Genomic DNA, 23,818 nt, shown 5'->3' on the forward strand with positions numbered 1-23,818 from the left:
TGAGACGTGTTTCATGTACAAAAAACATTTTCTTATCAAAGCAGGATTTACTTATTTTATTGAAGCTTTAACCAACCTTGAAATTGATATATGTGTTGAGCATGATTCACAAGTGAAGTACGTTGAATAGCATGTTTCAATGAGTTAATGGATGCGATCTAAGTTTGTGTTAAGTGAAGGATAAGTATGAAGTGATTTATATCCTTGTGAGTTGAAGTTACTTGGACTCATTGAGTATGAACCATTGCATTAATCCACATGGTTTGACTACACTTTATATTCCACTTGTTTATCCTGTATTCCCTATTTTCTCAAACTACATCTAGGCATAGTATGCCATTTATGTGCTATATTGTGCATATCTTGTGAAGAAAACCTTTTTACCTTGGAGGTGGTACTTGAGTTTCAGTTACTTGAAAAGATTGATGAGATGAAATGATGAAATGAAAGTCCGTGGAGAATTCCCGAAAGTTATGTGTATAAAAAGTGGCCCGGTAGAAAAATCTCGGGTTCACTTGGGGCTTGAGCTATTACTAGCCGGGCTTGGAGTCCTAGTTAGGGGATGTACACACTTAAGATAGCGGTCTCGTTTCCATGTTACTTATGAGATTTGTGGGTGAGACGTTGATTAGGCCAGTTGAGAATTCCTGAGCCCAAATGGGTTCATTAACATATGGTGAAGTACCTACCTCCCCACCGTGTTGATACGATGAGATTGATGATATGATGGGATTGATTATATGATGAGATTGAGGATATGATGAGATGAGTACGGTTCATGGAAAGTATGATGACCCCTCCACTACTATTATCTATATGTATTTACCTTACATTTTTCTTCGAGGGAATTTATGGTATTGATATCATGGCTAGAGTTAACTTATTTGGCTTTCATGTTATTGCCGGATTGTCATGATACTTGATTTCCAATGTTATGCTTGATATGATGTTGTACCATCTTACCATAATTTAGTTATTCACATGATTACATGTAACTTTGCCTACTTTTTTATCTACTAAGTCAAACTTGATTCATATCTTGTTAATATGTAATAGGTATGTATATTTGAGTATGAATTGCATAAGTGCTTGCGAGCCTTTCTTTTGGATATGAGCTTAGAATATGATTTTGGATATGTGGGCCCTCATCTATGACTTATGATCATGATATTTTAGTTAGCTTTTCCTGTGTAGTTGCTCTATCGAGGGTGACTACGGAGTAGCATCTCCAGTTGTTTGTGGTTGGGTAATTAGTATAATGGTTACCCTTTGCTTTATTTCCGCTTTATTACCTTTAAGGTTATGTTTAATACTAGGCTCAGTTGTTGAAAAATTGGGGGTGTTACAAAGGCACTCAGTATGCCCACGCCCCACCTTGGTTTCCATCTAGAACACAAATCAGGCTTCTTACAGGACACCATGTCATCCACTTCGCGAACTGTGCGTCAATTACCCAAGCCACGACAGTTCCAACTAAACCCGCCAACTGCAAGTTTTTTGAACTGTTAGACATAGCAACATCAGAATCCAAAGTGCCCGCCACCCTACCACTTCCTAGGTGGCCCTGGCGCCGCTTCGAGGCAGCCACGACACCTGCATCATCCACCACGCCGTGCTGCCCCAACCTCGGTCCTATGACATTGTCTTCCGCCACACCAGACTGTTCTGCCACCGTGTTAAGCCATATCGGGCTTGATGTCGGAAGTAACCACCGCTCCTTAACTGGTCTAGGACCTCTCGACTGCCCAGCGCGCATCCATGAGCCATAAGGGTACTGTTCGGCCGGCAAATTTGAGTCACGAGCCTTTTAGGCAAAATTTATCAGAATGTCCAAATAAGCCACATAAGAAACAAAACGTGTGTAACTGTTCGTACTTGAAATTGACCCATCCCCAAGATTTGTCACGTCTAATAAGCTTCATCTGTCTCTTAAGAGGTTTGGCAACAAGGATGGAAACACGGATACGATAGAAGGTTTTCCATGCTCCACCCAATTGCCTGTCATCACAACGAACAAAAGAGCCAATAAAGTTACCCACTTGCTCCAAGATCACATCAGTAGTGTAACAAACCAGGAGATCATACACATGGGCCCACAGATCAACAGAATCAAGCACCACCCCACCCGGAAACTCACCCTCCCCAACTTGCTTACAGACCAACGTGCTATTTTCAAAGGACCAGGGACCGTCCTCAAGAACACGCTGCATATCCATCTTGTGGTGAAACACGAACAAAAAGAGGTTAGGTTACACCTCAGATATCTGAACACCCTTGACCGGCCTCCAAATCGATGCCATAACCTGCCTCTTGTACTCGACTTTGACGAGGTGATTGGTGAGGAAACGTCCAACCAAACTCCAAGACACGACCACCGCCTCTGTCGCAACCTGGGCTGCCTCGTCGCACTCCAAACCAACCTCTTCATCCTCCAACACCATATCAGCCCACCTGGCCGTAAGCCCCGCCACAGAATCTCCGCTACGTGATTCCATGCAGAAACGCAACAGGACAAAACCCTAGAGGAAGCAAACCCCAAACGGCGCAGCAGAAGCCTTTCGTAGCACGAAAAGCAGACGCACATATCGAAGCTAAGCAATCCTCGTAGAACAGAAGCAAAACCAGAAACCAAAGCAAGAACAAGAAAATCGGTTGAAAACCCTAAAGAGATAGGGAGGTGATGGAGAGAAACCCTAGCAAGACATAGGAAGAAAAAAAAAAAAAACTCCATACTAATATTTGAATATATAATGAATTTAGGAGAAGAATATATAATGAATAACATGCATATCACAGGCTCCTAATCTAATAGAGGACAGGGAGGAGGTAGCACAAATTTTAGGGGTCACTCAGGCTCCTAATTTTAGGAAGTATCTAGGCTTATCCTCATTTGTTGGAAGGAATAAGAAAGCAGTTTTTGCATATATTGAGGATAAAATTAAGCAGAGGATTGGATCGTGGAATAAAATGTTGCTATCACAGGCTGGTAAGGAAATCCTGTTGAAAAGTGTAGCTCAAGCTATGCCTACTTTTTCAATGGGGGTCTTTTTACTGCCTATATCTATTTGCACGGCTATTGAAAGGACAATGAACCGTATTGGTGGGGAGCAGGAACTGACCGCGCGGTATTCATTGGAAGGCATGGGACAGATTGTGTATCCCAAAGAAATATGGGGGACTGGGATTTAAGGACCTAAGAGCTTTTAATTTAGCGATGTTGGGTAAGAAAGCATGGCGGATGCTAACTAATACTGACTCTTTGGTGTCTCGTGTATATCGGGCGAGATATTATCCGAAACAAACTTTTTACGAGGCATGTCTGGGAAATAACCCCAGTTTCTATTGGCGTAGTATTATGGCAGCTAAGGAACTGGTGTGGTGGAGTGAGACGGCATGTTGGGACTGGAATTTCTACGTTAATTTGGGAGCACCCGTGGCTCCAGGACGATTTAAATCCCATGATCCATACAGAGATCCACCGCAGTTGGTAGGAGCTATAGTGAGTGGATTGATGGATCCAGATACTAGGACCTGGGACCACCATATTCTCTCAGATATATTCCAACCAAGTGATATACCCCGAATTCTAAAAATACTAATTTCCCCAGAATATGATGATGTTTGGTATTGGCATGGGGATCCGAAGGGTAGCTACTCTGTTAAGGATGGCTACAAGCGCATTGTTGGGAGCTTTACAAATAGTAATGATGGGGTATTTGATAAATGGCTCACCCTATGGAAATTAAAAATCCCCCCAAAGTGGAAAACATTTTTTATGGAGAGCTATAAGTGATATCCTTCCCACTACGAACAATTTGCTTATAAAGAGGGTGAATGTAGATCCAATTTGTGTCATATGTGGAATCATGCAAGAGGACACTATGCACTCTTTGGTATCATGTGGTTATGCCAACTCCATATGGGCTCTATCTAACCTTCCACTCTCCAATATTGTGACAAATATTTTCCATGAGTGGTTTAGTGCAATGTTAAATGTTCTAGACACTAATGAAATTATGTATGCAGCTGCAATTCTTTATCATATCTGGAGAGCATGAAATGGAGTAGTTTGGGATGCCTGCCTACCTTTGCCCAGGAAAATAATCGTCGTCGTAGCTGCCACCATGCAAGCATGGAAGACCGTACACCATGCGGCTGCCGACAAAAGTTCCACCGCCGACGTGACTGCTGCTGCCCCTTCTGCCGGACTGCTGCTACCTCCACCGCCGGACGGGGCTGCTTCTACACCGGGGAACGCCGCTGCCATAAACCCACAGAAATGTTATGTGGATGCCGGGTATCACCACGCTACAAATGCCGCCTCAGTAGGAGCCGTGTTGCTAGAAGCCGACGGAAGATTTGTTGCGGCATACAGTGCTCCCTTGCCGAATTGTTTGTCCCCACTCATGGCCGAGCCATTTGCGTGTAAGGAAGCTTTATTTTGGTTACGAGACCGTGGCGAACAGACCATCCGGGTTTACACGGATTGTCACACTCTACACTGATGTCTATCCTCATTAGGACCCCCACTCATATCATATATTGGCTATGTTGTAGATGCCTGCAAGACTTGCATGTCTACTTTTGATTCCTGCTCAGTTAATTTTATTCCTAGGTCTCAGAATTTGTTAACTCATACTTTAACTTCTATAGTTTCATAACCGTCTACAGCTTTGTATTGGGACTCGGTCCCCCCGAGTTTATTTTGGTTTATCTCTAAATATAACGTGTTGGTTGCTTTCCAAATATATATATATATATATATATATATATATATATATATATATATATATATATATATATATATATATGGTTGCATTCACATGCAAACCCCCTTAAAATACAAACTAGTGGACAAATATGGGCCATAAGATTAGATTAGATTAATGGTTGAGATTTAAGAGGAAAAATATATACTAGGATCGTTAATTAAGAATAAAAGGGCATTTAAGACAATTGAATGGTAGTCTAATTACGATAAAATTATTATTCTGATATGTAACCTAAATTAAAGAATAGTAATTATAGTAGGAGTAGACCAAAGCAAAACAGACCTACACCCCACGGTAAAATTATTACTTTGAATGGTTGAGTTATTGGTCTGTTTAGATTCCGCGTGTATGCAAGAGTTTAGATTATCGTGTGCGCACCGAAGAACTGGGCAGATTTAAAATAGTAGTAATTTGTATGCATGCTTTATACTGTAAGTGTGCACAGTTGACCGCAATATACAATACGCACAGGTCACACAGTCTGTTCTTAATTATATACGTTTGTGTTATACGTACCAGATATGTGTGCACTATTAACTCTAAAAAAAAATGATAACACTGCAGGTAATACTGGATGCATATATATGAGCTATTAAGCCTTACTTTTGATGATTGCTATCTTATTTAGTCTTTCGTTGTTTGGTGCACGCCTAAGTAAATCTGTGTGCATGGATGAATCCCTTAGTTTCTTGAATTTTTACTGATAAGTGCAGTGGGACAAAAAATTTGGCTTTTATTACTATTCTGTGTGTACACTAATAACCAAACAATATTGACTCTGCAGATACAGACTTGTCTCTATACCATTTACGGGAGTAGACAACCATAAGAGGTGCGTTACGTTCAGGCCAGGCCACGACAGCCAGAATTGTTCAGACAAAATAGACCTATCAGACGAATAGCCCCTTATGGTTTAAAACAATACGAATACTAACTTCATTTGAAGTTGAATTAAATACTTGTCAAACTTTTGAATTTTACCGATCGTTGGAAGTTAGTTTGTTGAGCTATGCACACTGTTTTACACCATTGTGCGCACACGTTTTTTATTACTAAGCCTATAAGCTAATAGTGAACTACTAAGTATTGTTAAATTTATTTAGTGTTTACCCATGGTTGAAATGTATTTAGTTGTGCACGCACATAATTTATTTAGTTTGTTGAGCTATGCACACTATTTAACACAAATATGCACCCACATATTTACAAACTAAGCGTATACGATAATATTGAACTAGTATGTTTTGAACTTTACCCATGGTTGGTAATTATTTAGTAGAGCTTTGGACACTATATAACGCCATTGTGCACATACGTTTGTAATTACGAAGCCTATAAGCTAATAGTGAACTACTCACTTATGTAGAATTTATTTAGTTTTAACCCATGGTTGGAATTTTTTAGTTGTGCACGCACATAATTAAACCCAATGCGCACTCATGTATTTAAAAACTAAGTGTATAAGAGATTTTTGAATTATTCTCTTTTATGAAATTTACCTATTCAGTATCCATGCACACAATTCAACGCAACTGTGCACACACGTGTTTATTAACTAAGCCTACAAGCTAATAGTTCAATAGTCAGTTGTGCACACAAGTTTGTAATTACGAAGCCTATAAGTTAATAGTGACCTACTCACTTATGTGAAATTTATTTAGTTTTAATCCATGGTTGGAAATTTTTTAGTTATGCACACACATATTAAAAACTAAGCGTATAAGAGATTTTTGAATTAGTCTCTTTTGTGAAATATATCTATTTTGTATCCATGCACAAAATTCAATGCAACTGTGCACACACGTGTTTATTAACTAAGCCTACAAACTAATAGTTCAATAGTCAGTTACGAAAAAATCATTTCGTTACTATACATGGTTGAAATTTATTAAGTTGACGATGCACACATTTTATCAACAATGTGTGTCCATGCATCCACGTATTCATTTACAAACAATATAAGCTAATACTCAACTAGCCACTTCCGTGAAATTTATTTATTTAATATCCATAATCGAGGGCATTATCCTGTGGTGGCTATAGCTGAATCTTGGAAAGGACCACCCTAGGCGGCGACACAAAGTCACTATCATCCTTAGATATTCCCGAAGGACCACCATCTGAATGGGCGCGCTTGGATTTTTTAGCTGCAGAAACGAACCAACACACACGTTTGACTTCTTACCTGGAAAATAAAACAACAATAACATCTACATGTTTGCACACACAACGAAACCCAAAAAAAAAAAAAAAAAAAAAAAAAAAAAGTTAACCACACCATAGTACTACGAAACTATAGAGCAAATAGCTACACCAAACCATGCACATACCACCCCCCCCCCCCCAAAAAGACGAGAACCCGAGAATACATATAGCAGTAAACAACCGAGCACAAATAGCTACAAATTAAAGCTCATAATGATTGAGGATTTTTGATATTGAATAATAATAATACTAAATATTTGAATCATACGAAACTGCTCTATTGTTGTCTCATATGGTAGGTACATGCATGCATGCAAATAATCAGATTACAAGACACCAACAATACACATGATATAACTTAAGAGTATCGAATTGAAAAATTTTAATTTTATTTTTTAAAATGAACAACAAACACGACCGCTAAGAACATCTACAACAACCTGAGAATAGATATAAACTACCAAACACCATGAAAACCATAAAAAAAAAAAACAATAAAATACTGTCATCCACACGTACAAATATAAACAAGCACACAACATCCAAACAAGTAATAAACGAACAAACAAATAAAGCCGCTAAGCACATCAACAATACCCCGGAATGCACACACCATGAAACCCAAACCCAGAACATGTTTTTCAAAACACACCACTGTACATACTGAAATCACTCAAACTGAACATTGGTAAGGATTAAAACAACAACAAAAAAAATAAAACACAAAAAAAACCCCAGTTAACAGACATAGACATTAAAATAAATTATCAACTGCAGAAGGACGCAGGTGCCCCAGTTAAGTAATACAACATGCAACATTGTATTACTTTTTATGCAGAAGGTATGATCTCAGGCCTGAAAATTCACAATTTTAACTACAATTTATTTAAACAAAATTACAAGAAATAGTTGAAAGAGTTAATCATTCAAAACACATGCACATGCATTTGCAGATGGAGCATTACACATTTACACCCCAATTCCCAAAGAATATATTATTGTAACAAGCTAGTTTTGCTAAAAACAACATTTGAACACCAAGAAGCAACTTAATACGTAGAATATAGGCAATCCATTCAACACATTGTAGTAGCAAACTCTAATCCATTCCATGGCAGATTTGGCTTCACCATTTCTCTCTTCTTTGCAGGCACTCCTACATGGTCTCCACGCTTAAAAATCATATATTTATACACACAATTTTTTTATAAACATATAGTCAAAATCACATAGCATATGCGAAACATATATCTGTTATGCTTAAAGTATACTATATATATATATATATATATATATATATATATATATATATATATATATATATATATATATATATATATATATAGTCAAACAAAATAGCAATAATATATAAATAGAGCAGACTGCAAACTTCAAGAATCAATTAATTTAGAAAAATTAATACAGAGTGTATGTATATATGTAAAATAGACAGCAACAACCAAGAACAAACCACACACACACCTGGCCCCCAATGCAAAAATTGTTACCAATAAAGATAACCGAACAACACGTATACTGGTATCGCCACAAACACCACACCCCACCGCACACACAGGCAGAGTCTACAAGCCAGACATTTGACCATATGAAACCCAAACCAAGCACAGTACTTCGACAACCAGTGCACATATGTACCATCCATATTTTTATTTCTTATTCTTCTCTGTAGAATTCCTCAAAATTAAGAACATATGTCTCATTGGCACTGCCAAATTCATGGAAATACTGCCCACCACTAACATATCAACTATCCAGAATTTCACCAACCTTAACAATTAAATATGAGCTACAGACAGTAAGAAACAACTACGGCAACAATGTACATACAACTAAAGGAATGAAACCACAAAAATTTCATGCCTTACAGATTAAAAATGGATGCCCAACAACAAATTCACAAGAAAAAATTATTACCACACCCAGAAAAATGCACAAAAATGTATTACAAAGCAAAGAAAAATCACAACACTACACGCCAGCAAAACAACAATATTGCTCACCCCAATCAACCCCACAACCCCGCAACCACCCCCACCCCCAAACACGGCAGAACGCTGAAAAAAACACAAAATCCGAGCAGAAATGCAAACAAAAAAAACAACTCAGACCCCATTCGCATTCCTAATGTATGAGTAATAACTAAAACCAACAAACAATTAAATGATCTAAAACATGTAAAAAAAAAAAAAAAAAAAAACTCAAAATAGGAAACCCTAGCTCCGAAAACCCACATAAACACGGCAAAACCCCCATCTCCACCAAACAACACACACAATACGCGTAAAAAGAAGAAACCCCCAACAAAATACAACAAAAACGAACGGGAAAACCCACCCAAAAAAGAAAAACATAGAAACGGCGAGAATACGTACATCAGTCGACACCTGCGATCGGTGGTCCCCGCCTCTTCGATGTGCCGAGGTCCCCACCTTCTACCATTGATACGTGGAAAGAAAAAGCGTGAGATGAAAACACGCAATGCCCGTATTCGTGAAGCCGCACGGAACGAGAGAGAGAAACGGAATGGTGAAACAGAGACGTCCTGCGCGTGGAAGAACAAAAGGAAGACTTGTTTGACTAGGTCTCAGCCACAAACAAAAAACCAAAAATATCCTTCAAGAAAAAAAAAAGACCCTCACTTAACGTAAAAACACAACACACGCGCGAAATATTCAAAACCAATCTGGACCATCCAACCTCGCTATCAAACGGTCCCATATTGTCCACACGTTTGTATTTTAAGCCCTGTTTTTACAGGAATGTAATTATATATATATATATATATATATATATATATATATATATATAATGAATAACATAGTTTGGTGGCCATGTTAATTAATTGTGAGTCATAATAGATATAGCTTTATAATTAATAGCAATGATAGTCTTTCAATAAATATTTGTAGTAATTAATAACATATTAATAAATAGATACTCTATACAACTTTTCGGGTATGACATTTTTTTTTTTTTTGAATGCTTCGGGTATGACATAATTATTTTAAAAAATAATGTTTTATTTGGGTTGAGGTGGTGTGGCAAATTATTCTATGACCTGTATTTTATTTAAAAAATTTTAAATTTTAAAATCACAATTTATATTTTAGAAGTTAACAATTTTAATCAATACTAAAAATAAATAATTTAGAATTATATTTAGAATCGTCTACCTTCCAAGGTGGACTCTGGTTCTTAGTATGAGGTGATGCAGTCTTATTTGAAAAACACTATACAGATGTTTTATACTACGCAACTACGGACAGTTCATTTGATGGCAAATTATATTATGCACCGCGGTGCATAATCGATTATGCACCGCGCGTCTTTTTTTTTAAATGAAAATTAACAGTGTTTATTTCCGCCGTTTCGCACCCTTTTACAAAAAGTAACTCTGTTATTCAGTGTCATTTTGTATACACTGCAGTTTCAGTTGAACACAACTACAGTTTCATTTCGATATAACTATAGTTTCATTCGATATTTTATAGACTCAAATATGTGAAAATGTTATTTAATTTTATTTTATATACACTATAGTTTTATTAAAACACAACTACATGATCATTTTGATATAATTACAGCTTCATTGTACAATATACACTCAAATATGTGAAATGTTATTCAGTTTCAGTTTATATACACTGCAGTTTCATTTCACTATAACTATAGTATCATTTTGATATAACTGCAGTGTCAGTTTGGATATACTGTAGTGTCAGTTGGTATTTAATACACCAAACAAATGGACTCCGTTAACTCTAACGGCGGACCGTTTCTTTACTTAAAGAAACGGCACCGTATATGCACCGCGTAAAGAAACGGCACCGTATATGGGCCGCGGTGCATAATCGATTATGCACCGCGGTCTATAATATAACAACTGCATTTGATAGAGAACGACCGAACCCGTAGAAAACAGGCCTTATCTACACATCATCAAGAAAAAGGTCAAAACTGGGTAAGCTGTACAGTAACATCGTCATTGATAATCTTTCCAGAACTATATACTCTGTCCTAGAGAGAGAGAGAGAGAGAAAGCAAAGGAGAGTGTTGGGCAGAAGGGGAAGATCGTTGGTCTCAAGTCGTCATCATCATCTTCGAGATCCCGTCAAAGAAAGTCCCCCCGCTCAACCTACCCTTTTCAGTTCTTACCACCCTGACACTCCATCCTCGCTGTTGCATTCTACGATTCTATGAATTCCCATGTCCTATTCTGGAGTCGGTGAAGTGAAAAAGGATATAATAGTTGAAAAGATTGAGTCTTGAGAGCTCGAATTGCTGATTATACAGCTTGGCGTGTAAGGTGTTTGATGTTTTGTTCGTATGTTGTTTGGTCATATGTGCTTGGAGCTAGGAAGAGGCCAGGACTAAATCCATGTGGAGAGATTTTCTTCCATTGACGGCTAGGTTGCATTCAGGTAGGCATCTCAGATTCCTGTCCGGTTCAAGAATTTTGGAATTGTTTTCCATTTTAGTTAACCAAATTGTTGCACTGATTCTATTGATTTGAGTTATTTGTTTTACTTGGTTGGGATCATTCTTGTGGATCTATAGCTAAATTACCAGCTTTATGCTGCCTATAACTTCTGTGTGAATGTGGGGTGGTGGGGGGAGGGTTGTTGTCTTGTTGTGTAGTTTCTAAGATTAGAAGTTGTAGTTGAATTGAGATTTTCCAAAACAATAAACAGAATAGTTAGAATAGGATTGTTCAACATCTGGAAAAGGGGCTAACTTTGCGTGTTAAATCATGGTTGGATGAGGTTTTTTGTTGAAAGTGGATGTGTTTCTAATGGTTTGGTAGGATTTCTATTTTGTTCGTTTTAGGCTTTTTTTGGTAATGACTTTAGTTTTGGATCTCCATAGGTTGCGTTTTCTTAACTGCGGAATTGTATTGAAGAGAAAAAAATAAAGGGAAGAAAATGAGGACCAAGAACAAGCACAGGAAATCAACCTCTTTACCTTGCAATGCAGGGAGCAGATGGTCGTGGCCGATTGTGGTATGCAGCTTAGTAGGCTGCTTCATTTTGCTTCATCTGTACTCTTTAACCTGGCAAAAGGATCTGCAAATTAGAGAGACCCAGATATATGTGAGACACCATGAACGACTACAGGAGCTTGAGAAGGTTGAGGAAGTTAATATTCAACTCCCTCCGCCAAGGAGGCGATCAGCACGTGCTGCCAAGAGGAAGCCGAAACGGCCAACCACCATGATTGATGAATTTCTTGATGAGAATTCCCAGATTAGGCACGTTTTCTTTCCTGGTCTGAAAACAGCTGTAGATCCCAGGAAGGATTCTAACAATGATACATACCACTATTACCCGGGGAGAATATGGTTGGATACTGAGGGAAACCCAATCCAAGCTCATGGAGGTGGCATTCTATATGATGACAAGACAAAAACGTATTATTGGTATGGGGAATATAAAGATGGCGACACCTATCACGCTCACAAAAAGGGTGCAGCACGGGTAAGTTTTGCATGATACTATGAGGTTTTGTGATTCTGTTCTTCTCTACGGCGACTTCTGTAATGGTAGAATAGAGGGGGAAAAAATGTAAAAAATTTAATCTAGTCCCTTGATTGGTGAATCCAATCCAATCTCCCACCATATATGCTATGTTCCTGCACTTTCCATTATATAGGCGTTTGTGATGCTCCACATTAAAATGCTAAATGTGATAAAACTTGGCAGTTTAATTTCCAGTTATGCATGCATATGCTCCTCATGACAGATTGTTGATCTTGCATTTTCTCACGTGTATAGGCATTTGCGGGTTTGATTGTGTTGGATGTACTGCTCTAGTTTTTATTTTCTAGTCTCTGTTAACTACTGCCATCTTATCTATTTTTAGGGTTTAGGATGAGAAATATCTGCACAATTTGCTCAAGAACTCCTAAATACTAATAGGAAGACATGAGAACCCCATGAAGGCATGAAGCGTGTAGCCCGAACATTGACAACTGTAGTGCTGAGAATGTTTTTATCCTGTTTGATTGGTGACACGTGTTTTTGCTTGTATCTTATGCTATTTGTCGTCTTGTGATTGTGATTGTGATTTATTCCATCATGGTATATTGTGATCAACTATGCCCGCCCTTCGAGTGTTTCTTTTTACTTATGACTTATCCCCTGCAGGTTGATGTTATTGGTGTTGGTTGCTATTCGTCAAGAGATTTGTGGACGTGGCAAAATGAAGGCATTGTATTGGCGGCAGAAGAAAAAAACGAGACACATGATCTATACACATTAAATGTGCTCGAGAGGCCAAAAGTGATCTACAATGAGAGAACAGGTAAATATGTAATGTGGATGCACATAGACGACACGAACTATACTAAAGCTTCTGTAGGTGTTGCCATCAGCGACTCTCCAACTGGTCCCTTCGACTACCTCTATAGCATCCGACCCCATGGATTTGATAGTCGGGACATGACGATTTTCAAGGACGATGATGGGAAAGCGTATCTCGTCTACTCCTCTGTAGATAACAGCGAGCTTCACGTCGGCCCTCTTAATGAACAATACCTAGACGTGACTCGTAGTATGAGAAGGATTCTTGTGGGGCAGCACCGCGAAGCCCCTGCCTTGTTCAAGAACCAGGGAACATACTACATGATCACCTCCGGCTGCACTGGTTGGGCGCCAAACGAGGCTTTGGCCCATGCAGCCGAATCTATAATGGGGCCATGGGAGACCATCGGAAACCCATGCATTGGCGGGAACAAAATTTTTCAACTCACTACCTTCTTCGCTCAAAGCACGTTCGTGTTTCCCTTGCCCGGATTGCCACCGGGTTTCTTCATCTTCATGGCGGATCGATGGAATCCAGCCGACCTGAGGGATTCGAGGTACGTATGGCTACCTTTAACAGTGGCTGGACCTGTGGACCAGCCTCTGGAGTACAATTTTGGGTTTCCTTTGTGGTCGAGAGTGTCGATATATTGGCATAAAAGGTGGCGGCTTCCTTATACATGGTGGGAACAGCAGTGAAACAAAAAACAGATAACCTCTTTTCTGATACATTCTTTTACCTCAACTTTTGTCACCACATGTTTCCTTGTTCCTTCATGTTGTCTTTATTATGTTGACAGTTCAGTTAGCTTACAGCACAATATATATATAGTTGTAAATTGTAGAGGTTTGAAGTTGTGGTGGATAACTAATAGTTGTGGTGGTTACTTGATTATCTATGGAGTCTGCATTCATTATTTTTTTTACAAAAATGCACTCTAATTCTGAAAGTCTCTTTGATCTCGGGATCTTGACTGAGGAGATAAATTGTGGAATGTGATTCATATAGTGAAAGCAAAGCTAACTCATCTGGTGATTCGTTTTACTTGCTTTGAATTCTTGAATTGAAGCCCAGTTGAACTTTAAAGCCCAAACATTATATTTTTAATTTTTAATAATAATAATAATAATAATAATAATAATAATAATAATAATAATAACAATTGTGGTTCTCTCAAATGAGATGTCAGTAATGTCACAGGTAGGGGCAGATCTAGGAAACTTCTTCCGTGGGAGCGAAAGAAAATATTGTTGACTTAAGAATAAAAAAATAAAAATACATTAAAATACGAAAAAAAAAAATATTCAAAATAAAAATATAATTTAAATATAAATTATATTATAAATCACGCATCTCACTATTAATATTTAAAATAAAATTAGAATGATCAGGGATCAAGTCTCACCAGCGGCAGTGTGGGAGCAACCTCTCAAAGTGAGGGGGCTCCTTGTGAATAGTGAGCACCGGTCTAGCCTCTGTGGTTCATGTTCAGTTGAGTCACCATGATTTACATCCTCCCAAATACTCTGTCAGGCCGGGGTGTGGGGGGCCCTTAGAGTTGGGGTTCAGCCTTTTGGAAGAATATTTAAAATAAAATTCTAATGTTACATGTAAAGAATCAAATTAGAATTAGAAACTCTTTCAAAAAAAAAAAATTAGAATTAGAAACTAATCTTATAAATCACAATTATAATCTGACTATGAAAATTAAAAAGGCTAAAAAATAAAATTACACTAAATTTCAAACCCATGACAATTCATAAATTAACATAGATTTAATCATCTAAACTAATTCATCCTTTCGATAAATTTTTGTATATATTTATATGCATTTACTCTGTATATATATAAGGAATCATACATACATACAATATATATATATATATATATACATACAATATATATATATATATATATATATATATATATATATATATATATATGGGAAAAGGGTCAAATAAGCCCTCCAACTATTGCTAAGAAGTCAATTAGGCCCTCCAACTATTTTAAGAAGCAATTACACCCCTAAACAATGTATTTTGATGCAAAGAAGTCCAAATACAGGTAAATGACCTGCTATCCCAGGTCATCACAAATCCGACGACACTCCGACGTATTTTCCGGCGAAAAAGTGACCGGCGACCGGCGAACGGTCGCCGGTCACGGAGACCCCTCCCGGAGAAGGCAACCCAGAAATCTGGGTTGCCTTCTCCGGTCCTCGACCAGAGAAGGCAACCCAGATTTCTGGGTTGCCCACTCCGGTCGAGAAGGCCACCACAGTGGTGGCCTTCTCCGGCGAGAAGGCCATGGTGGCCTTCTCGACCGGAGAAGCAACCCAGATCTGGGTTGCCTTCTCCGGCCGAGAAGGCCACCACTGTGGTGGCCTTCTCGACCGGAGAAGCAACCCAGAAATCTGGGCTGCCTTCTCCGGCCGAGAAGGCCACCATTGTGGTGGCCTTCTCGCCGGAGAAGGCCACCACTGTGGTGGCCTTCTCGACCGGAGTGGGCAACCCAGAAATCTGGGTTGCCTTCTCCGGGAGGGGTCTCCGTGACCGGCGACCGTTCGCCGGTCGCCGGTCACTTTTTTGCCGGAAAATACGTCGGAGTGTCGCCGAATTTGCGATGACCTGGGATAGCAGGTCATTTACCTGTATTTGGACTTCTTTGCATCAAAATACATTGTTTAGGGGTGTAATTGCTTCTTAAAATAGTTGGAGGGCCTAATTGACTTCTTAGCAATAGTTGGAGGGCTTATTTGACCCTTTTCCCTATATATATAGGGAAGGGATCAGGTACATTTGTTGCTTCCCGTGTAGATGTGCGGTGGATTAGTGTGCGTGAGGTTTATACTTAATGTGCGTGAGATTTGTACTCAATGTGCCTGAGATTTGTACTTAATGTGCGTCATGTTAATATGCGTGAGTTTTGTACTTAATGTGTCTGAGTATTGTGTTTAATGTGCATGAGATTTGTGCTTAATGTGCGTGCGTATTTTAGAATTACGAGCTCAGAAGGAAGCAGAACAGAAACTCACGCACATTAACGACCAAGCTTCTTGTTACTTCTTCTTTCAATTTTGTCATGGATTCTGGATTATCAGCTACCTTCAGTGCAGTTGAATGTTTATATAAATGACGCACGCACAATAAAACTTGCACAGCAGCTAAGTATGGATTTTTGTTGTATTATTCCCAAAATTTTTAACCACTATAGCTCGCCTCCGCATCATCATCATCAGGAGGGGGCAAATGGCTACTGGGGATGGGGAGACATCAATATTTTCTGCTGCATTTTACACATTCACGCACATTAAGTACAAATCTCAGGCACATTAAGCACAACACTCACGCACATTGAGTACAAATTTCACGCACATTAATCCACCGCACATCCGCACGAAAACATTTCACTATATATATATATATATATATATAAAGGGGATGGGGTGGGGTGAGGAGGACAGTGATGTCTATTATCCTCATTATGGCTCCGCCCTTGGTCACAAATATAAATTTTGGTAGGGGCTCTTTGTGTTTAGTAGGTTGAGAAAGTATGTATAAACAGATAATAATAATAATAATAATAATAATAATAATAATAATAATAATAATAATAATAATAATAATAATAATTTAGTTAAATATCAAAGGAATTCAAGCCTACTAAAACGCGTAGTTGACTAGCTTTTTGTCGTAGTCAAGTCATTGATTATGGAGTAATATCAATCATGTTAGTCAAAATTTAACAGATTTATCGAATGTTAGTAAATTTCTAATAATAATATTATTTTTTTGAAAAAAAAAAAAAGAAGTTAATGAGCTTCTACTTTCTAATGATAATATTATTTTTTTGCTTGGAACTGAAGAAGAAAGAAGCCAACAATTTCAATTTTCAATTAATCTTCTGCTATTATTTTTAGCTAGATTATAGTATCACATATCAGGTGTAAATCTTGTGTTAGTGACTAGGGGTGTTAGTATATAGAGTTTTTTGATAAATTATTTGTATTTGTGTTTGGTAAGTATTTGTTTATGTTCGTTTATTACGGTAAATGAAGTAATGAACATAAATGAAGAAATTTTAGAGCTCAGTTCATAAACTAACATAGTTTGAATAGTTCTATACTCGTTTGTGTTCATTTAATATTGTTCATGAGCAAGCTTGTTTAGTGTTCATTTAATAATGTCCATGAACAAACAATTAAGTAAATAAGTACGTATGTATGTGTAATATATATATATATATATATATATATATATATATATATATTAGCGTTCATATGCGGTCGAGGCTTACGGTGCGACGGTGTGGTGGGGTTCCAAAAATACACCAACAATGTAAAAAAATACACCACAATGAAATGCAAAAAAAAAAAAAAAAAAAAAAAAAATCAAAAATACACAATACACCCAAAAAAAAATACACTATATAACTCACCACCCCTAAATGGTGTATTTCAAAACACTGTATGGTGTGTTTTTGGTGATACGTACCTAATTTGTGTGTGTTTTTGTTGTGCATTTCATAACATTGATGGTGTATAATCGTTGGTGACGCACTGACGCCGCACCGCCGCACGGGAGTACCCGTCGCACCTGAACCTAACTCTCTCTCTCTCTCTCTCTTTATATATATATATATATATATATATATATATATATATATATATATATATATATATATATATATATATATATCTAAAAACATAATAAGTGTGAATAAAAGTTATACCCCTGATTTATGTCCGTTTTTTCCGTTAAGTTTTTTTGTACATTATGCTATAAAGGTTGTACATTAAAATATTTTGGACAAACATACCCCTACCGTTATAACTTCCGTTATCTTTTCCACTATTGTTACCATGCACATGCATCCACCATATATTTTCTTATCTTCTTCATTAATAATAATATATAAACATTATATATTTGAGCTATATGTTAATTATTACATAAAATATAAATATCAAATTTATAAAAATGATTTACATTATTATTATTAATACTAGTATATATATATATATATATATATATATATATATATATATATATATATATAGTTGTTGTGTTGTTTATGAACATAGATTACTTTTTGTTTACGAATGAATTGTGATTATAAACATGTGCATGTCAGCATGTGTTTGGTTATTAAGGGTTCATAAACATGTTCACGAACATGTTTTCAAACGTTAACGAACATGTTCGTTAACATTAATGGACATGTTCGTGAACGTATTCGCAAACGTTAACAAACACTAATAAACGCTTAACAAACGAACACGAACAAGATTTTCAAAACTTTAACAAACATGAACACAAACACTTCAAAAATATTAGCAACAAACACCAACCTCCCTTCGTTCATGTTCGATTCGTTAACAGTTATATGAGTGACACATAAATTATTTTATGGTATTGGTTCATATCGGGTCTTTGACCCATAGTATGTGTTTTAAGATTTTCTTTTTTTAAAGGAAACCATTGTAAGAACAAGAATGTTGTAAAAATATCGAGTTAATATCCAAAATCGTCATCGACTATAGTGGTTTTTCTCAATTTCGTCCTAAACGACTTTGGTGACCTAATATCGTCCCAGACTTTTGTGTTTCGCTCAATTTAGTCCCAGACTTTTGTGTTTTTGCTCAATTTAGTCCCTCATTTGTTATTCTGTCCATTTGGTGTTAAATAAATAGACAATTCCATAATTTTAATATTGTCATTTCTTTACTCATAGACATGTGAACTGCGAAATCTTTTTTTTTTTTTTTACGAATTACTCCCAGAATTACTCCTAAAACTGTGAATATTAAATTTGATTTGCAGGTCCGGGAGTAATTCGTACAAGAAAGAGGAATTTCGTACTTCACAAGTTGAAAGTAAAGAGAGATCAATATTGACATTACTGAATTGTCCCTTTATTTAATACCAATTTGACGGAATAACAAATGGAGGACTAAATTGAGCGAAACACAAAAGTCTGGAACGATATTAGGTCACCAAAGTCGTTTAGGATGAAATTGAGAAAAACCACTATAGTCGAGAACGATTTTGGGTATTAACTCTAAAAATATCCTAAATTGAGAGTTGTGTGTTTGAAAGATAAGAATGTCCTCCGTTCTTGTCTTTTGAGGCTTTTATATAATTTCATGCACAAGTATTACTAATACTTAATGATTAAAGTAATGATAAAATAGGTTAAGAAAGTATGTATGGACAAATGATAGTACTAAAACAAGTAATGATAAAATAAATCCCTATAAGAAGTGTTATATACTAATATTAAATGTGGGCAACATTTTAGAGTTTGAGTGAAGATGATCTCAAAGAATAACACATTAACACATATTGCTCCCAGCTCCATTCTAAAAAAACTTAGCAACCCGCTCAAAGTTATGGTTGAGAACTTGTTATTTACCATCTGACCGATGATATACACAATTATTCTTGACTCTAATTAACAATACACATAGTTATAGTTGATACTTTCAATTCAGAACTCTTTTCTTTTTTATAATTCAAGTTTTTCGATTTCACCATATTATATTCTAGACACCGTGAACATGTGTCCAAACTAAGTAAATCGAGTCAATCTAATTTTAACGAACACTCAAAATTAAAATATATACTTATACACACAATGAATCTAATCTAAATTTAACTCTAAACTTTTAATATTTGTGATAAGAATCGAATCTTTACCTTACCACTAGAAGTAAGTTGATTTCTTATAACTATAAAAATGGTGAGGTTATTTTGATGTGAGGTAGTGGGAGGGAGGGAGGGAGTAAAGGTGGAAAGAGAAGGAATGGTTTAGTTGAGGCTTGAGTTGGAGCCTGGAGGGGGTCAAAAAGATTAAAGGGTGTGGAACCCCTAAAAAGCAGTTCCCACTATCCATATTTCTTCCAAAGTGGGCCTAAAGCTTTTCACTTTATATAATAATGTTGCCTTACACCCACCATCATATCACCCCTTTCCTTCTCCTTCAACCTTCATGCTTCTTCTGATCATGCTCTGTGGGCCAGCCCCCGTTTTTTTTTTAAAATAATAATAATAATAATAATACGACCATATATTATAATTTTAATAATAAATGCATACGTACCATACTTTTTTTTTTTCTATCCGAATATAGAGCGTGCAGGCCACTAAACAACTAAACACCTTTGATTCCCAAAAGCATAAAACCAAACCCCAAACTCTCTGGCCGTCCTCTGATTCTATGGTCCCCTTCCATGATACCGACCCCTTCCTTTAATTTTCTATTAATCTTCTTTTATTTTGTATCTTATCCCTCTCTCTCTCTCTTAATTAATTCATCATGTCATTTTCCTTGACCTACTACCAACTCCACAATTTCTTAAACTAACAAATTCATCAATTTGTACTTGTCCATAATAACAACGTCATACCAACGACCTGGTTTCTAATTGAAAGAATTTAGCTACTTAAGAACAACCCCAATTAAATTAGTCAAATAGTTGATTTTGTAAATCCTCTATTGATTTTTTAGTTTGAACCAACCAATTATAAATATTCGAGACTGATTTACCTCACTATCATCCTGAATCATAAGCTTGTGATCTTTTGTCAGCTAGAGTTAAAAGGTGAAGTTAAGCTTCATTTAGACAAAACATAGTCTGAACAAAAACCTAAACATACACTACAAGAAAACCTTGAAATAGCTACAAATTAAATACAAATTTTTTGGTGAATGGAAATTTGGAGTTAAGCATAACTACTTAAGATGTCGAGATATGTTTGATTATGGTGGGTATAATGATAATAGTGACAACGTAACATTTAGTTGTTATGGCCTATTGGTTGATTGATATGATGATATATATGTTATTTTTGTAAGTATATATGATGGGAAGAATATAAATTAAAGAAAAGAAATTTGGTTGGTTGTCAATGCCCACATATCAATCACCAATTGTTAACAAAAAGCTAGGTTAATGGAAAAAAGTTATGCCACTAAAATTAAAAATGAAAAAAAAAAAAAAAAAAACTGTTAATTAAAAAGCCATAAATGATGATGATAATAATACCTTTCTCTATCTACCACCCAACAAATCCACAAACTCAACTTGGGTGCCATGCGCACGTGCCGAGAATTCGTACAGCACGTGACAGGAGGGGGAGTGGAACTGTGGAAGTGCCACCACAGTCACCATTCCACTAGTGAGGGACTGAGGGAAGGCGTCGCTGTGACTGTGAGTCAAGCTAAGGTCTCCATGCACTAGCCCAAACCACCGGCTGATCTTTCCACGATAGGAATATTCCGGCGGATAAGTCGCCGGAGCACGGTGCCATTGTCCAGCCTTCTCTGTACCTTCGGAGCAGGGCGCGGACATCGTCGCAGACTTCGTCGCTGTAGGGAATGGGGGTGAAACCGGCTGCATGGAGGCGACGTGACCAGCGCTCCGCCGTCTCGCGCCGCTCGATGGACTGGGAAGGCGGGCACGCCACCAGGTCGACGATCGCTCGCCCGGCTTGCCTCTCCAGCATCAAACGCTCGTTGCTGGTCTTGGGGAAGCTCTCGTCCAGAGACTCGAAGTAAACCCTAAACCACCTCAGACATTCCTGGAAATCCCTAACGAAATCGAAGCCCTCAACTCCTACGTCCACGTTCGCTTCTTCTTCCACCACCGTCAAAATCCTCGGCTGCAGGCGCCGGAAAACGGATATCAAGTAATCCCGCCGGCTCCCCACCGCCGTGACCGAATGTAACGCGCCGACGGAGTTGATCGCCAGCGCTTCGTCTTCCTTAATATCAAGCGCGGATAAATCCAGGTCAGATAAATCGCCAGAATGATGAATAACGTTGAATTTAAACGGCACTCCCATGAGTCTACCGAACTTCTCCATCCGATTCCCGATCTCCTTCATAACCTTCTGGATCGACGCCGCGCCTCCGCTTCCACCGCCGCCGAAGGCTTTGTTAACCACCACCGTGGTGAGGCGGAGATGAGGCGTCTCGTCCGTCCGAGTAGCCAGAGCTTCAAGCAAAGTAGGCCACTGCGTGCAAAACGTGTTGCTAATATCAACAATATGCAACTTGCTCTCCCCTTCAAAAGCCTCCATGATCGCGCCGTTACAAGCGACGTGACCGAAAGTCGTCCACGGACTCACCTCCTGGAACTTCAACACCATCTTCCTGGTTGACTCGAAGGAGCAAGTCTTGTCGGAGGCCGACACCAACGACCGGTAAGTCCGATCGCCGGTATCCGTCATGCGGCTAAACAGCGCCTGGAGAAAGTAAGCCGCGAGCTTCTGATCAGTGTCGCCGTAGGGCGAGCTGAGCTCATTCAGCATCCACATCAGCTGCTGCACGCGGCCGCTATTCTTCTCCGCCACGGCACGCGCAGTCTCCACGAGAATCTCGGTGGCCCACTTCCCGGAAAACGCGGAACCGAATTCGAGATTAGGGTCGAACGTGGGCTGCGGGTGAGAGTAGGAGTGGGGAGGAGTGCTGCTAGTGGTGGTGGGAGTGGGGGTGTTGGAGAACTGTTGATACTGATGATGATGATGGTGGTAAGAAGATGATGATGGCGGGTATGGGTGCTTGGAAGAAGAAGAAGAGAAGTCATCTTCATCCATGAAAAAGTTGAAGCATTCTTCGTCTTCCTGGTGATGATGGTAATTATTGTGCCTGGAAGATCTTGAGCTGCTGGAAGTCCTGCTGGAGTTGAACGACTGATCGGATTGCTGAAGGCTCACCAGTCTAAACAAAGTATCCATTTAAGCACCACATCAAAGAATCACACCTACTACTTTCGATTTCTACTAATGAATATTTCGGATTGGACAAGGAAGCCGGGCAGACAGTATATATATATATGGAGTAGTAGATGTTTGAGACTTTGAGGTTAGGGACAACAAAACATAATTAGAGAGAGACAAGAGAGAGAGTAAAAATTGTTGCTTTTCTTTTTCATGGGTGGGGGAGGGGGAGGGGGAGGGTATATTTCTTGCTTGCTTTTGATGGGTGTTTCCTGGCTATTCTTTATTTGGGGTGTATTCAAATGTAGGAGGGATTCACTGAAAATGGGGTTTTACCAGTTTGGACATGGAGGAACAATATGGAGCTGAGCTTACACATATATTTTCTAATTATTTATATATTTCTGACAAAAGATCTTGATACTGAACATCATTATTTATTTTTTAAAAGACAACAATATTGAATAATGGATTAATAAAAAGTCGACATCAATAAAGTAGCATAGTGGAATAGCTTTCCATTTTCTTTACTTGGTCTTTCTTTTTCTTTTTGAGTTGGGGCGGCAAGCTACCTTTGCTACCCTCCCTACACAAAACCGGCCTTCTCAATAAAATCAATAATAATATTATTAAATAAACAATAATTAATAGTATACACAAGTTGCATTAAAATACATGTGCATGCTTTATAGTTGAAAGTTTCCATTTTTATTCCGTGTGATTCATTTTTAAATTTGATTTATGATAATTTATAAATTATAAAGAATTAAAATTTGAGTTTGTGATAATGGCTTATGA

The 23,818-nt window shown here is 37.9% G+C and overlaps 4 protein-coding genes across 5 annotated transcripts; 2 read left to right on the forward strand and 2 right to left on the reverse strand.

The window, feature by feature from the left end:
- Positions 1 to 1,796: 1,796 nt before the first annotated feature.
- On the reverse strand, positions 1,797 to 2,495 carry LOC109168892. Its single transcript, XM_019317748.1, has 2 exons — positions 2,304 to 2,495; positions 1,797 to 2,216 (listed from the first exon to the last, which is right to left on the reverse strand). Exons 1-2 carry the CDS (start codon positions 2,493 to 2,495, stop codon positions 1,797 to 1,799), a joined length of 612 nt encoding a protein of 203 aa, XP_019173293.1.
- Positions 2,496 to 3,214: 719 nt separating this feature from the next.
- Positions 3,215 to 4,058, forward strand: LOC109168893. Its single transcript, XM_019317749.1, has 2 exons — positions 3,215 to 3,712; positions 3,828 to 4,058. The coding sequence occupies exons 1-2, from the start codon at positions 3,215 to 3,217 to the stop codon at positions 4,056 to 4,058; spliced, it is 729 nt and encodes a 242-aa protein (XP_019173294.1).
- A 6,880-nt stretch (positions 4,059 to 10,938) lies between these two features.
- LOC109168933 lies at positions 10,939 to 14,192 on the forward strand. Of its 2 annotated transcripts, none has more exons than XM_019317799.1 (3): positions 10,939 to 11,419; positions 11,973 to 12,472; positions 13,142 to 14,192. In XM_019317799.1, exons 1-3 carry the CDS (start codon positions 11,377 to 11,379, stop codon positions 13,994 to 13,996), a joined length of 1,398 nt encoding a protein of 465 aa, XP_019173344.1. In that variant the 5' UTR covers positions 10,939 to 11,376; the 3' UTR covers positions 13,997 to 14,192. The 2 variants fall into 2 exon arrangements, with proteins under 2 accessions (XP_019173344.1, XP_019173343.1); XM_019317798.1 differs by having other exon boundaries at positions 10,942 to 11,419; positions 11,865 to 12,472.
- Positions 14,193 to 21,179: 6,987 nt separating this feature from the next.
- Positions 21,180 to 23,410, reverse strand: LOC109168912 (protein SHORT-ROOT-like). Its single transcript, XM_019317768.1, has 2 exons — positions 21,518 to 23,410; positions 21,180 to 21,486 (listed from the first exon to the last, which is right to left on the reverse strand). Exon 1 carries the CDS (start codon positions 23,036 to 23,038, stop codon positions 21,521 to 21,523), a length of 1,518 nt encoding a protein of 505 aa, XP_019173313.1. The 5' UTR covers positions 23,039 to 23,410; the 3' UTR covers positions 21,180 to 21,486; positions 21,518 to 21,520.
- Between the last annotated feature and the right edge of the window lie 408 nt (positions 23,411 to 23,818).

This window comes from Ipomoea nil, unplaced genomic scaffold (assembly GCF_001879475.1).
Source record: "Ipomoea nil cultivar Tokyo-kokei standard unplaced genomic scaffold, Asagao_1.1 scaffold3231, whole genome shotgun sequence".
NCBI lineage: Eukaryota > Viridiplantae > Streptophyta > Magnoliopsida > Solanales > Convolvulaceae > Ipomoea > Ipomoea nil.

Coding starts and splice junctions, on each gene's coding strand:
- LOC109168933 (XM_019317798.1), top strand. CDS start 11,921: ATGAGGACCAAGAACAAGCACAGGAAATCAACCTCTTTACCTTGCAAT. Junction 12,473..13,141: donor ACAAAAAGGGTGCAGCACGG/GTAAGTTTTGCA, acceptor TATCCCCTGCAG/GTTGATGTTATTGGTGTTGG.
- LOC109168893 (XM_019317749.1), top strand. CDS start 3,215: ATGTTGGGTAAGAAAGCATGGCGGATGCTAACTAATACTGACTCTTTG. Junction 3,713..3,827: donor TTACAAATAGTAATGATGGG/GTATTTGATAAA, acceptor TTGCTTATAAAG/AGGGTGAATGTAGATCCAAT.
- LOC109168912 (XM_019317768.1), bottom strand. CDS start 23,038: ATGGATACTTTGTTTAGACTGGTGAGCCTTCAGCAATCCGATCAGTCG.
- LOC109168892 (XM_019317748.1), bottom strand. CDS start 2,495: ATGGAATCACGTAGCGGAGATTCTGTGGCGGGGCTTACGGCCAGGTGG. Junction 2,217..2,303: donor AAGTCGAGTACAAGAGGCAG/GTTATGGCATCG, acceptor TTTCACCACAAG/ATGGATATGCAGCGTGTTCT.